The following is a 16543-nucleotide window of genomic DNA, read 5'->3' as shown; positions in this document are numbered from 1 at the left end:
CGTGCATGGGTGGGGTACATTCGGTCCACCCCAATGGGGACCAATCAGGGATGGGGCCAGACGGGGTGTCTAATGCTGGTAGCTATAGCTTTCCTCCAGCTGGATCTAATTACACTTTAAGGATGGTCAAAAGAAAACCCACAACAGAACTGTTTTGCATTTCACAAGCCATGAGATGGTTATGCGTTGTTTGCAAATGTATATCAAGATGGATGATGACCCTTTAATGATTTTTATGTTCTTCCTGGAGCACTACCCTTAGTTTTCCAATATGATCTTCATGTCTGTTTGTTTAAAAGTTTTTCTGTTTTTGAATTTGCCTACCCTTCGCTGTTGCTCCTGGTAGCCTGTGGGTCCTCTTAGCTGCCCCATTTAAAGAGAGATTGAAAGCTCATCTAATTTGCAAGGCACTGCAATTTCACAAAATCCCCATCCAGCCTCTCTATACTCCTCAGCAAAGGGCCGCCATCCCGTTAATGCTTAGGTTGCCTTTTTGGCTAACTTGGAAGGTCTCCTGGGGCTGTGGGACATGGAGGGAGAATCCCACACCTTGGCTGCAGTATTAGCAGAGCCCTCTGGAGACTCTGGTCAGGGACAGAGGGACTGATAATTATTTTCTTGTGCTTACACTAAATGTACACGCACCAGGGAGCCAGGCAGTAATATAGAGGTGTTGGAGGCTGACCATGGGAGGGGCCACCCAGGGGGAGGGGCCTCAGGTGGTTGGCAGCTGTCCCCGCCCCCTATCAGGGTGATGGGGGCCAATCGGGGGCTGGGTTGGCAGGGGAGGGAGGCAATTGGGGCCTGGATCAGGCTGGTTGGCTGCCACAGTGTGTGGCATAGCCACCAGTTGTTCTGGTTGTTCTGGTTCCACAGTAATGGTTGCTGGGCTTTTATATATATAGATTTGTCATACATAATAAAATCTTATTACATTACTAATATTAATTTTAAAAATTAGGAATAAAATTATAAATGAAGAATTGTTATCCCAAATTCTCACATAAAATTCAGACATTTAAAAAACTTTGTAGCCCTAACCTGTTTGACTCAGTGGATAGAGCGTCGGCCTGCGGACTGAAGGGTCCCGGGTTCGATTCCGGTCAAGGGCATGTGCCTTGGTTTCGGGCACATCCCCAGTGGGGGGTGTGCAGGAGGCAGCGGATCGATGTTTCTCTCTCATTGATGTTTCTAGCTCTCTATCCCTCCCCCTTCCTCTCTGTAAAAATTCAATAAAAAATATATTAAAAAATAAAACAAAAAAAAACTTTGTAATAAGTTTGCTTTTATAAAATTCACTTTGCAAAAATTTCCCAAATTATTGCATAAACTGTCTTTAATTTTTAACTCTCTATTATTTCTAAATAATCTACCACAGACTGTATAAGTGAGGAATTGCACAGGGAACAAGAACCACCGAGAATGGTTTTATCCACCAAGAATGGCTTAAACAGGATATGGATTAAGCCATTCTTTTGTCATGTAAAAAATTGTCCATTAGAGATGTCATGGGGTTTCATCATATCATCAATGATCCAGACTCAGTCTAGTTTTTCAGCTATAGATCCTTTTCTGGTAAAGTGATACTCTTCCTTATGTTTTCAAGATGATTAATGGAACTCCAACTATCTTCACATTTCAAGAAGGATTATTGTAAAGAGGGAATGGGAGGAAAGGGTGCACCAAGGTGATACTTTATCAAATAGACATTTACTTCAGCAGTTTGAAATCATGCTACTGTTTATCATTAAAAAAAAAATACATGATGATGTTGAAGAAGTTTCTGTTTCAAGGTAGAGAGATAGAGAGGCTGGGTAGAAATTTTGGAAGGTCTTAGCCAAGCGGTGGCCGCAAAATGTTGGCTTCATGTATATTATATCTTGCTTTTAGCAAAAGATGATCAAGCTAGCTGCATATTAGTGCTCAAAAACTTTTATGTATTCTGAAAATTAGAATATCATTTTTTACATACTAATATGTAAATGTTCATTTGGATTTGAATGAACACTTTGTCACAAGAAATTTCAAAATTCCTTTTATCAACCAAAAAAATAGCAAGAAGTATTGAATCCTATACATATTATTTTTATTCTCGGACATTATAAAGCTATATGTGAATTTTTTTTCAATAAATACAGCCAACTCTCCATATCCACAGTTTCTTATCTGTGGATTCAATTAACAGTGGATTGAAAATATTTTTGATCCACGGGTGAGAAACCACAGATGTGGAGGGCTGAAGGTATGTATTGTTCTATGCCATTTTGCATAAGGAACTTGAGAATCCAAGGATTTTAGAACTAATTTTTCCATGGATACCAAGAACTGACTGTAGTTAAGTTTTGGGGGTGTCAAAAGTTATACTCTAATTTTCAACTGCAAGTGAATCAGCACCATTACCCCTGAGTTGTTCAAGGATCAACTATATTGTTCTTATAATATGAGCTTAGTGTTATTACCTTTTACCCTAGTTTATAAAGAACTGGATATAACATACTATTTTTGATGTAAAATATGCATGAACATAAGATATATTTCTATTTGTATGTGTCTTATTTAATATGTTTCAAGAATGTTTCATAATTTTCAGCAATAAGTCTTTCAACTCCTTGATTAAGTTTATTCCTTAGTATTTTATTCTTTTTGATGCTATTGAAAAAGGGACTGTTTACTTAATTTCCTTTTTAAATTGTGCAGCATTGATATACAGAAATGCAACTGGTTATTATGTTACATAATAATTAAAAAACAATGCACACACCTTAAAAATACTTCATTGCTAAAAAATGCTAGCCATCATTTGAGTCTTTAACAAGTCATAATCTTTTTTATAGTAAAGGGTCTTGTCTTGGTGTTGATGGCTGCTGACTGATAAGGATGATCATTTTTGAATGTTCCGGTGGCTGTGACAATTTCTTAAAATAAGACAATAAAGATTGCTTCACCAATTGACTTTTCCTTTCATGAACAATTTTTCTGCGTTACTTGATAGCATTTTACCAACAAAACTTCTTTTAAAATTGGAGTCAATCTTCCAAAGCACTGCACTGCTTTATCTGCTAAGTTTACATAATATTCTAAATTCTTTGTTGTCATTTCAACAGTCTTCACATCTTCACCAGGAATAGATTTCATTCCAACAGACCAACTTCTTTGTTCATTCATAAGAAGCAACTCCTGATCCATTAAAGTTTTATCATGAGATGGTAGGAACTCAGTCATATCTTCAGGCTCCACTTCTAATTCTAGTTCTCCTGCTATTTCCACCACACTTGCAGGTGCCTCCTCCACTGAGGTATTGAACCTCTCAGTCATCCATGGCCTTTGGAATCAACTTCTTTTAAACTCCTGATAATGTTGATATTTTGACCTCTTTCCATGAATCACAAATGTTCTTAATGACATTTAGAATGGTGAATCATTTCCAAAATGTTTTCAATGTACTTTGCTGAAACCCATCAGGGGAATCACTATTATAACAGCGATAGTCTTTCAAAATGTATTCCTTAAATAATAAGATGATCTGTGGGCTACAAAATGGATGTTGTATTAGCAAGCATGAAACACACACACACACACACACACACACACACATCTCATTGTTCATCTTCATCAGAGGTCTTGGGTGTGCAGTAATATTTTAAAATCTTTTCTGTCCTAGCCAGTTTGGCTAAGTGGATAGAGCCTCAGCCTGCAAGGACTGAAGGGTCCCTGGTTCAAGTCCAGTCAAGGGCACATGTCTCAGTTGCAGGCTCAATTGACAAAAAATAAATAAATAAAAGAAATATTTTCTTCTGAGCAGTAAGTCACAACAGGGGCCTTAAAAGATTCAGTAAACCATGTTATAAATAGATGTGCTGTCATCAGGCTTCATTGTTCCATTTATAGAGCAAAGGAAGAGTATAGTTAACATGGCTCTTAAGGGCCCCAAGATTTTTGTCCCAAAAATCTTGGGGCCTCCAATAGAGGCCATTGTAGGGTGATTAATTTGTCAAATTCAAAAATTGTGTGTCTCAGGGAGACTTGAGGAGAGGGAGTGAGATAAGGAAACAGCCAGTCTGGTGGAGTGGTCAGAACACACACAACATTTATTGATTACATGTGCCATCTTACATGGTCATGGTTCATGGTACCTCAAAACAATTGCAATGGAACATCGTAGGCACTGATCACAGATCACTATAACAAAAATAATAATGGAAAGGTATGAAATATTGTGAAAGTCACCAAAAAGTGACACAGAGACAAAAAGTGAGCAAATGCTATTGGAAAAATAGTGCCAATAGTCTGGCTTAACGCAGGTTTACCACAAAACTTCAGTATATATATATATATATATATATATATATATATATATATATATATGTATATATATTCTGTAAAGTGCAATAAAGTGAAGCACAAGAAAATGAGGTATGCCTGTATTGTATTTTTCATCATTTTTTATTGCTTTTTAAAATTGCTATATCTTTGTTGATATTCTCATTTTGTTCATGTCAGTTTTCTAATTTCCTTCTATTCTTTTTCTTTTTTTTCAATCCTCACCTAAGGATATTTTTTCCATTGATTTTTTAGAGAGTAGAAGAAAGAGGAAAAGACAGAGAGAAATATCGATGTGAGAGAAACACATTGATTGGTTGCCTCCTGCAGGCGCCCTTACCAGGGTCCGGCCAGAAAGGAGCCTGCAATCAAGGTACCTGATTTGACCGGTATGGAACCCAGGACCCTTCAATCCACAGGCCAATGCTCTATCCACTGAGAAAAACTGGCTGGGGCTAATTTCCTTTCATTATCCAGTTTCATTTATCTTCTTCAGCAGATGTAGTATAGTTATTTAAAAATAACATGCCACTTCACTTAAATGAGATATGCTTTTCTGTTTCTTTTTATTTCTTGTGATCTTTTAAATAAAACAATCACTTCCCCCATTGTTTTCAGGCTGGCTCTGGGCAGGGACAGTCCTGTACTAATTTGTTGGGTAGCTCTGACCCTTGGCATCAGCCTGTGGAGAAAGCTGTGGCCTGATAACTTTTGTAATATGCATCTTTCCAGGGCCTCTGTATGACTTTTTTGATTTCCCACATTTATGAATGCTTTAAATGTCTTATTATTCCAAATAGTCCCATGCAAGCATTTCTTTGGGGCTTTAAGGGATCTATTGTATGTCTCCACCAATAATCTCTTGCCCCAGGTGTCTGCAAAGTCTATCTTCCTGAGCAGTGTCCATTGCATCTCTCCATTTGAGATTTAAATTAGGTAAACGAGACAAGTCCTCAGGAACTTCTCAGATGTAATATTGAAAATATGGTTTTTTCTGCTCCCTTCAGTGTAGGGAGGGAATTGGGAACTCAGCTTCTTCAAACCAAGACTGTGCCAAAGGAGCGACACAAGGTTGAACAAAAAAGCCACAAAGGTTTCTACCTTTTTGGCTTTCTCTTGATTGGGATTTGCTTGGTTGCTTTAGATCTTAGACTGCTTCCCTAGTTCCTATAGGTTTCCTTCCTTCCTATCTCCCTTCCTCCCTCTCTTTCTTCCTTCTTTTTAAAAAAATATCTCCAAGGGAAAACAATTTGGGACTTCCTAGTGCACTATTTTACTCTTCAGATTTTTTTTTTCAAGATTAGGTAAAACCTGCTCATAAGTGTCACTGGTGTAGGGTGCACATGATCATTTAAATCCTATATGTCTGGTCACTGATGGCCACTGGAATAATGCTGGCTTCAGTATTTGATTCTTTGAGAAATCACATTGTCTTGCATTTTCTGAGCTTAAAAATAACTTTTACATTATTTTCGGTAACAACGATGTGTTTATTTTAAAAGAATATATATATATTGTTTGTGTTACTCATCATTTTAGGCACTCCATACAAGAATGTTTCTACAGAAACCTACTATGCCTAAGTGACAAGAATAAGAAGATGCATTATATTTCTTGTCTCATAAAAATTAAAAAATATATATGTTTAAGAGAGTTTGATGAAGAACAATTATTTTCATTATTCTTACGTGGAGATAAATAATTTTTGCAGTTTTATGGATTCTTCCTTTGGATGGTGTTTCTCCCTAGCCTTCCTCCATGGTATAACAGAAGTAAACAGGCTAAATCAGAAAAAAATAATTTCATTGCACAGAAACAATATCAATAATTCCTTCTCAACTTTCTAGTGTGACTCAAAGAATTTATTTAACAATTCTGAGAATTAGGTTTATCTTCTTCTGGACAACAGCTATGATAATTATATATCTAACTTCTCTGCCTAAGTTCTAGTTAGTTGTTAAGGGATCATTCTAACAGAACAGATATGTTTTTAACTGCAGGAACACTAATCTCTATCCAGAGCTAGAACGTTTAGACTATTTCCACATCCACTCAAAATAACCTGACTATACTTGTCATCAGTATATTTCTTTCTAAGTCTTAGAGTTATGTGTTGCTATAATTATCAGACACTATCAATAATGTATTCCCCATGCTCAGTAATGTTTAGCAAAATCTATGTGAGCAGATTCTATTCACTCTTCGGCCTTAAAAATTAGTACATTATGGTCATACATATTTCAAGAGAAAAGAATCCCAAAGAAATATTGCCAATGTTACTTAGAAAACTTTTGTAAAAATAGTATTTCCAATTATGTGTTATTTGGTTTATTATCAGTTACCCTAAGGCTTTCTATGAATGCAGTAAACATTATTTTTCATTTTTAAAGCATAGTCTTACGTAATATTACAAGTTGAAAAAAGTCTTAAAAAATATTGTAAATATTTTAAACTTTTGAACTTTATGCCCAGCTTTCCCTATCTCAATTAATTGTGCCGCAACCAAAAGAGTTAGACAAGCTAGAAACCTTGTTGTCATTGACCCATCTGTCTTTCCATCATATATATCACTAAACTTGGGTGGATTAAACTTTTTAACTATATCTCAAATACAACTACTGGTTTTCATCTAAAGTTTAATACCACTCAATTTCACTCTATGGTTATTTTCCTGGACTATTGTAATGACATTCTAATTTATCTCTCTACATTTTCTTCTGCCTTTCCATCTTCTTTTCCAAAACCTACTTTTATTGGCTTCCCATTTTCAATTAAATCTCTAAAAAAAACCAATTGCTTATAGGTAATAGGCCAACTTTCTGACTGAGATCAGAAGGTCCTACACAAACCTACCATAACAATTTCAGTCTCATCACGCTTAGGGATATTTTTGGGGGGTCTGTGTTTGTGTTTCTATATTTTTTACTGTAATATGAACAATAGAATTGTGTGTGTGTGTGTGTGTCTCTGTGTGTGTGTTCAGGGCCAAGCACATTGAAGAACTCAAATATTAATCAATCATTCAATGGCTGTTTTCTGTGTAACAGCTACATTGCCCTTAATATTTTTCAAAGGTCCCATACTATTTCCAATGTAGGGTCATTTTAAATATTATTTCTTTTTCTACAAGTACCTTTCATTTCTATGCTTGATTAAATTCTGTTCAATGTTAGTGCTCCATACTATTTCCCTGTATTTTTAGTATAACTATTTTTTTCATTACACTAGTTATCACATGTTAATCTTTGATTTTATTTATTTCAGGTCTGTACCGTCCATCCCAGCAAAAGCAGGGAAGATGTTTTTAATGTTTTGTTTACTCTCAGATAATCAGAGTCTCATCTAGTGCTAAAAACATAGTAGCACTATAAATTACTGATTCTTAGTATATTAATATTTATTCTTAAACCAATATCTCTTAATTAGATGACAAATATAGATGCCATTTCAGTTGACTTATTTTGGCTTATTTCCTTTTTAGTTGTGCAGGAAACAGAAGTGTATAAATAATGACTTGGGCTATGACTGTACTCCACAAAAATGCCACAATCAAGGTGTAAGTACCAGTCTTATGACACACAAGAATAGGTATCACTGAGAGTGATCCTCGGAAAGCACACACACAGCTGAACACACACACACACACACACACACACACACACACACACGCACGCACGCATGCACGCACTCATGTATTCATAAGCCACATAAGAAAATCGGTCTTATCTGACTTAAGTATTATTTTAAAATTCTAGTTGTACACAAATAATTTGAACTATTTATATTTTTTCCTGTTTTCAGGTATGCAATAATAAAAAACACTGCCACTGTAATCCCAAATATTTACCACCAGATTGCCAAAGTGAAAAAGATTCATTTCCTGGCGGGAGTGTTGACAGTGGCAATTTTCTAGCTGTTGCAACAACACCAGCCCAGGCCCGTAATCTTGGTAAGTAATAAAAGCTAATTGAAAACACAATTAAAACACATCTTAACTTATTTTAACTTATTAAATTAAAGAAATACATGCTGCTTTGTCTATAGATTTATATTTAGATTATGTCTGAACATCAAATAATAAATCATATATAGTTATGTTTTTTCTTTATTGATTAAGGTATCACATATGTGCCCTTATCCCCCCATTGCCCCTCCATCCGCCTACTCATGACCTCACCCCCCTGGTGTCTGTGTCCATTGGTTAGGCTTATATGCATGCATACACGTCCTTTGGTTGATCTCTCCCCCTTGCCCCTACCTTCCCCTACCTTCCCTCTGAGGTTTGACAGTCTATTCAACTTATGTTTTACTTACAGAGAGTAATGTAATAGCAGAGATAAAAACCAATCAGAGAATGGTGAAGCAAACGAGAGATTAGCAAGAGCAGAAATTCATTACTTCTTGGGCCTACTGGGACAATAAAAGGAGGTGGCATTTCTGGAACCAGAATCTGAGCCATGTGGAATGACATAGAACTTTAGTCAAATCTATATATTAGTATGTAAATTACAAGGAGAGGTGCTGTCTGGCATGAGGTAGAGATATGGAGCATTCACAGCCATTATTAGTGATGTAGGAGAGGAAAGGGGATAAAAACCATGGATATTTTACTCTTCTGATACTCTAAATTTTATCCAGTGACTTCCATTGGCTAAATCTAACGAGAAGACAAAAAGTCAATGAACTGGGGGAATGTAGTATCCTATAATTGTTTTTGTTCACTGCAGGAATGGACCTTGGAGCAAGCCAGCATATCCAATGATGCATAGGGCCAGACTTGATATAAAAATCTAAATTTGCATATAATTAAAGCAGGTTTTACCAGATTTTGTGCCAAAGGTAGTTCGTAACATTTCCACATTCATTTCATTGTTTAAGACCATGTGTAATAGATTACTAAATTATAACAATATAATATTTAAGCATTATCAAACTGTTTCCATTTTAGTAGTAACAATTAACCGGCAGTAGCTTATGTTGAAATCAATTGAAATTAATTGCTTCTGTTCATCCACACACATGCCATTTCCCCAATGAGCAGAGGAGACCACTCTTTTGCTAGAATCTAGGTTGACCTTAGTGATATGATTAATCAATAAAATGTTCAGAAGTGAGATTCTGGGACTGCCATAGTCTTACTACAGATTCTGACTGGGTCTTTTAGAATATAAATTCTGGGTTCTCTTTCTTGGACCACTTATTCTGTTGAAACTCATTTGCTCTGTATGAAATTTGATTACATTGAGGCACAAAACCACAACTACACAACTAAGCCCTTCCCAAATTGATGACCCACACAATGATCAATTTTAAATGAATGTTTTAAGTTATTAAATTTGTAGTTGCTTACACAGCTCCCTCTATCTATCTATCTATCTATCTATCTATCTATCTATCTAGTATCTAGCTATCTATCATCATATATCTATCACATCTATATATCTTTCTGATATATAAATGAAAATAATTTGACACCAGAAGGTGTACTTATATAACAAGTATCTAAATATGTGTGGCATTAGCTTTGGCATTGGATGATGTGTGGTAGAAAGAACTGTAGGAAACTATTGAAAGCTATCAGTATATGATAAAACTGTCCTCAGAAGACAGTTGGTGAGCAATTCAAAATAATATTATTATAAGTTGGAAAATTTAGTTTTATTATGAATTAATAAGTTACTTGGCATCATTACTGCCTGTGGTAAGGTGGAAAATATAATTCATATTTCTGATTTTCAAGATTACTCGGTAGATTGTAAAGATTTGCAGGTAGGTAACTTACATTACCTATGATTAAATATAAGAAGATGGTAATAATCAATTTTTAAGGAAAATGTAGAGCAAAGGTAAAGCAGTTATTTATTTATTTTTTGGGTTTGCAAAAGAAAATAACTATTCCTATATGTTCTAGAAAAATTTTCTTAAAGTAAAAAATGTCTAACAGCCAAATTTGAGATATTAAGCAATAAAATTTGTTCTCAAATAAAATTAACTCAAGCACATGAATGTAAAAACCCTTCTGTGACAATCTCAGTAAAACTTGAAGTGATGCCTCTTAGATATCTTTATCTAAAAAAAATCCTTCTAAGTATTGCATTGGAATGCCTTACAAAACTCTCAAATAAAAAGGCTACTTAAATATGTTATTCCATGGCAGCCTCACCAGCCCAATATAGAAAAATGCTTATCTCAAAAAGATTTGTGGGTGTGGCATTTATTTAATAGGGCATTATTATTATTATTATTATTGTCTTGCATTCTTATATAAGTTTTTTTTTTATATGTGTTTATTAGAGCCAAATTGACAACATATGCTGGGGAGCAAATACTCAACTGCTTCCCAGGGTGTATTTTTATTTGATACACAAAATATTCACACATTTTAAGAGAAATTATATCAGTTCAGACTGAAAGTGATCTGAATAGCATGTATGCTCTTTGAGTCCAATCAATTACAGGAAAGAAGCTACTCAGATATGAAAGGGGCTATTTCTAATGGAAATAGTTATAAATAAAGGGTAGTACCAAGAAACCAGAAATACAAACTTTTTAGATCTGTAGGTTTATGATTTTTAAAAATCACCACCAACACAAATTTAAAAAATACAAGTCTAAATGGAAAACATACAGATTAATTCCACTAAGTATTTTCAAGGAAGAAATACTATTTAAAATAGCTAGGTTGGAGAAATCCTAGTATGTCATTGCATGAGGTAAACATAACCCTGGTGCCAAATCCAGACGAAGTTTAAAAAATTACAGAATAATTTATTTCATGAACATAGATATAAACATTCTCAAGAAAACATTTCCTTGTGATATATAGTTATCTATATTGAAAAGATAACCATCCAGACTATCTGGGGTTTATTTTAGGGACACAGGACTGTTTTATCATTTGAAAGTCAATCAGTACAGTTCTCTAAATCAACAAAAATTTTTAAAGTATATTATTTTTTTATTTCATGCAGAAAATTCATTTGACAAAAATTCATCACCTAGTCATGATTATTTTAAAAAAACAGTAAACTACTAATATAAGTAAACTTCATCAATCTGATAAAAAAGCAGCAGCAAAACTACATAGTTAATATATTTTATAATGAAACATATATATTATTTTTCCCAAAATATTAACAAGAGAATAAAGTCTGCTATTACTATGTCTATTCAACATTTCACAATAAGCTCTAGCCAGTGAAATACATTGCAAAATAACAAGAAATTAGGAACATGAAGATTGGAAAGAATTAAATAAGACTGCAGATGATATGGGTAATTACATAGAAAGTCCTGAAGAGTCTACAAAAACTCTTCCAGAAATAATATTTTCTGAAAGTTCAAAAACAATGTTCAGAAATCATTACTATTATTATATAATAGTAGTAGTAAATGAAAACCAACGATTTACAATACCATAAAAATAAAAAATATTAGGTATGAATTTAACAAATAATACGCAAAACCTTAGCACTGAACTAAAACAAAATGTAGATAAATATTAAACACATGAATAAATGAAGAAACATGCCATATTAATCAATTGCAAGGCTTATTATTATTAAAATTTAAATTCTCAGCAAATTAAATCTATAGATTTAAAAAAGCATAAAAGCATGCAGCATTTTATGTTTTTTGGTTTTTAAATAAGTTTACTGTTTATATTTTTATTATTATTACTAGAGGCTCGGTGCACAAAAATTTGTGCACTCGGGAGGGTCCCTCAGCCCGGCCTATTCCCTCTCTCAGTCTGGGACCCCTCGGTTGATGACCACCTGCTGTCTTAGGCCCACTCCCCGGGGATTGGGCCTAAGCTGGCAGTCAGACATCCCTCTGGCAGCCTGGGAGCCCTCAGGGAATGTCCACTTGCCAGCGGGAGCAGGCCTAAGCTGCAGTCACACATCCTTAGCACTGCTGAGGAGGCAGGAGAGGCTCCCACACCACCGCTGTGCTAGCAGCCATCAGCCTTGCTTGTGGCTGAGCAGAGCTCCCCCTGTGGGAGTGCACTGACCACCAGGGGGCAGCTCCTGCATTGAGCATCTGCCCCCTGGTGGTCAGTGTGTGTCATAGTGACCAGTGATTCCCAGTCGTTCTGCTGTTAGGGTCAATTTGCATATTACCCTTTTATTATATAGGATAGAGGCCTGGTGCATGGGAGGGGGCCAGCTGGTTTACCCTGAAGGGTGTCCCGGATCAGGGTGGGGGTCCCGCTGGGGTGCCTGGCCAGCCTGGGTGAGTGGCCAATGGCTGTTTGCAGGCTGGTCAAGCCCCCCAGCAGGGACCCTCACCCCATGAGGGTGTGGCCAGCCTAGGTGAGGGGCTGATGGATGTTTGCTGGCCACGGCCCCCAGGCACCCAAGTTCCCAGTGGAGGCTAGCTGGAAGCATGTATCTGGGATTTATTTAGCTTCTATAATTGAAACTTTGTCGCCTTGTATGGAGGCCACAGCCGGCCAGGGCACGCAGGAAGCTTGGCTGCGTCTATCGCGGGAGCAACCAAGCCTCGGCTTGCTCCAGCTCCGTGGCTGCCGGCTGCCATCTTGGTTAGGTTAATTTGCATATAGTTGCTCTGATTGGCTGGTGGGCATGGCTTGGGCTTAGCAGAGGTACAGTCAATTAGTATCTTTGTCTTTTATTAGTGTAGATTTTTATTGTCTAAAGTTTTATATATGTCTTCTTTTCCCCAAATTAACCCCTCCCCCCAGCCATTCCCACCTTGGGCAAGCCTCCACCGCCACAGTTCCTGTGTTATTGGTTATGCTAATATGCATGCATACAAGTCCTTGGGTTGCTCTCTAACCCCCTACTCCCCTACCATTTGTCTCTGGATCTATTCTTGTTCATCAAATTATGTTGATCATTATATCCCACACATGAGTGAGATCACGTGATATTTATCTTTCTCTTACTGGCTTATTTCACTTAGCATAACGCTCTCCAGTTCCATCCATGCTGTTGCAAATGGTAGTAGTAAAAGTTCCTTCTTTTTTATAGCAGCATTGTATTCCATTGTGTAGATGTATGCCGGAAGCCGGTGCATCCTTGCTGCTTGACACAGTCGCTGCAGGAAAGAAACATCTGCACAGCATATGTTTCAAGGGACCTGGCGTATATAGCATACTGTTCTTAATATGTTTGCTCCCCTTAGCGCTGTGTGTTTTAACCAAGGTCACCTCTCCGAGAAAGGTTGTTTCCCCAGGTAGGAATTTTTCCCTGAAGTCAGGGAGGGGATGCCTCTCTGAGAAAGGTTGTTTCCCCAAGTAGGGATTTTCCCCTGAAGTTAGGGAGGGAATAAAATCCCTTAACTAAGTGCCAGGCGGGTAATTAATCACTTTAACTACGAATAATCATGCTTAAGCTACATAATCTTTACTCCCTGGAATGGAGATAAGAAACGCCCTAACCTTTGAAATAGAGATTGATAGGATTGGAATCAACTGGTATAAATACAGTTGAAACAAGACAACAACAGACAGAACTTAGAAGACAGAGAGAGAGACAGAAATTGGCACAGAACCTACACAGAACGTTCACTAGAGACAGAAGAACTTCACTGGAGAGAACATGGCAAAAGATCCTGGACAGAAACTGGCCTCAGAACCTAGAGACAGAACCTAGTGAGAGAACATAGCAAAAGATCCTGGACTGAACCTGACTACAGAAATTGGCAAGAGAACCTGACTAGAACCTGGTGACTGAACCTGGCTGGAGAACCTGGAGAGAACCTGGCCGGAGAACCTAGTGAGGGAACATGGCTACAGAACCTGGCTGGAGAACCTAGCAAGACAACATGGACACAGAACCTGGCTGGAGAACCTGGAGAACCTAGCAAGAGAACATGGACAAAAAACCTGGCTGGAGATCTTAAGCAGAACCTCTCTGGAGATCCAGACCAGAACTTGGCTGGAGATCCTGGCTAGGCTGCTGATCAACTGAACGCTGTCTCCATGTCATTCCTTCTTCACCAACTCCGTCCACACCTTTGGGGATCCCTGGACCTGCTGGGGCAGGACCCCAGCAGATGTATCACAGTTTTTTAACCTACTCATCTGCTGATGGGCACTTGGGCTGTTTCCAAATCTTAGCTATTGTAAATTGTGCTGCTATGAACATAGGGGTGCATATATCCTTTCTGAATGGTGTTTCTGGCTTCTTGGCGTATAGTCCTAGAAGTGGAATTACTGGGTCAAATGGGAGTTCCATTTTTAACTTTCTGAGGAAACTCCATACTGTCTTCCACAGTGGCTGCACCAGTCTGCATTCCCACCAGCAGTGCAGGAGCATTCCTTTTTCTCCACATCCTTGCCAGCACTTGTCATTTGTTGATTCTCGATGATAGCCATTCTGACGGGTGTGAGATGGTACCTCATTGTTGTTTTGATTTGCATCTCTCTGATAATTAGTGACTTTGAGCATGTTTTCATATGCCTCTGGGCCTTCTCTATGTCTTCTATTGAAAAGTGTCTATTTAGAACCTTTGCCCATTTTTTGATTGGATCGTTTATCTTCCTTTGGTTAAGTTGCATAAGTTCTCGGTAAATTTTGGAGATCAAACCCTTATCGGAAATAACGTTGGCAAATATGTTCTCTCATGCAGTGGGCTTTCTTGTTTTGTTGACCGTTTCTTTTACTGTGCAGAAGCTTTTTACTTGGATGTAGCTCCATTTGTTTATTTTCTTCTTAATCTCCATTGCCCTAGGAGCTGTGTCAGTAAAGATATTGCTATGACATATGTCTGCTATTTTTCTGCCTATGGAGTCTTGTAGGATTTTTATGGTTTCCAGTCTTACATTTAAGTCCTTTATCTATTTTGAGTTTGCTTTTGTGTATGGTGTAGGTTGGTGATCTACTTTCATTTATTTGCATTTATCTGACCAAATTTCCCAGCACTATTTACTGAAGAGGCTATCTTGACTCCATTGTATGCTCTTGCCTCCTTTGTCAAATATTAATTGAGCATAATGGCTTGTGTCGATTTCTGGGTTCTCTGTTCTGTTCCACTGGTCTATATGTCTGTTCTTGTGCCAGTACCAGGCAGTTTTGAGAACCGTGGCTTTGTAATATAGCTTGATATCTGGTATTGTGATCCTTCCTACTTTGTTCTTCTTTCTCAGGATTGCTGTGGCTATTCGGGGTCTTTTTTTATTCCATATGAATTTTTGGAGAGTTTGTTCTAGATCTTTGAAATATGCTGTTGGTATTTAATGGGGATTGCATTGAATCTGTAGATTGTTTTTGTTTTTATATGTTAATAGTTTGATTCTATAATAAACAAAAGAGCACTTAGAATAATCAAACAACTCTGAAAAAGAATGAAAATGAAGGACTATTTAGTCTATTTGTCTCATTGCCTTATATTGAATTTAGTATAGTATAAATTTAGTTTAGAGTTAAATTAATCAAGACAGTGTGGCATTTGTATAGGATAAATATGCAAGTAGATCAATATAATGAAACTAGAGGCTTGGCGCATGAAATTCATGCACAGGTAGGGTCCCTAGGTCTGGCCTGTGATCAGGGCCAATCTTCTCCAGCTGCCAGGCGCACCTCCCCCACCCTCCCCCACCCCCCACTGCTGCTGCTGCTGCTGCTGGTCACCCTCTGTGTGTGGGACAACCGGCAGGGCAATCAGCCCACATCTGCCGCCACACACCCCTGGTTCCCAGTTCCCCATTGGCGATTGGATCCTACTGGCTGGGAGGAAGGACTGAGAGGTTGGCTGTTCCTGCTTGTTAGCTAACCCCTCCCCCCACCACCTCTGTGTGTGGGGCAACTGGCAGGGCAATCAGGGCCCCGGTGCCTCCTGTGTCTGCCACCACCCACCCCTGGTTCCCGGTTCTCCATCGAGCGGTCTGGGCCTGTGGGCTGGGGGCAGCTCCTGCATTGAGCGTTTGCCCCCTGGTGGTCAGTGGACATCATAGTTGGCCAGTCATTCTGCTATCCAGTCAATTTGCATATTATGGTTTTAGATAGATGATAGATAGATAGATAGATGATAGATAGATAGATAGATAGATAGATAAGGAGGCTATAAATTTATCCATTAATATAAGGTTAGTTATTTTTTCAAAAAAAGTACAAAGATAGTTTAATGTGTAAGGAAAGACATTTCAAAACATTGTACTATTACAACTGGATACCAACATAAGCCAAAACAACCTAAAAAATCTCAAGTTAATTAACTATTGATATGGAATAAATCTAAAGAAAGAAGCAGAAAGTAT

The 16543-nt window shown here is 37.5% G+C and overlaps 1 protein-coding gene across 1 annotated transcript in view; it reads left to right on the top strand.

The window, feature by feature from the left end:
• LOC308512651 (disintegrin and metalloproteinase domain-containing protein 2-like) overlaps positions 1–16543 on the top strand; it is a gene marked incomplete at both ends in the record, with an annotated part of 83012 nt that overhangs the window by 64661 nt on the left and 1808 nt on the right. Inside the window, 2 exon segments of the mRNA XM_081082251.1 lie at positions 7802–7876; positions 8122–8269. Of these exon segments, the coding sequence (XP_080938377.1) occupies positions 7802–7876; positions 8122–8269 (223 nt within the window).

Source organism: Myotis nattereri, assembly GCF_964212035.1.
Source record: "Myotis nattereri genome assembly, chromosome: 2".
Classification (NCBI taxonomy): domain Eukaryota; kingdom Metazoa; phylum Chordata; class Mammalia; order Chiroptera; family Vespertilionidae; genus Myotis; species Myotis nattereri.
This window is presented reverse-complemented; position numbering and strand designations above follow the sequence as displayed.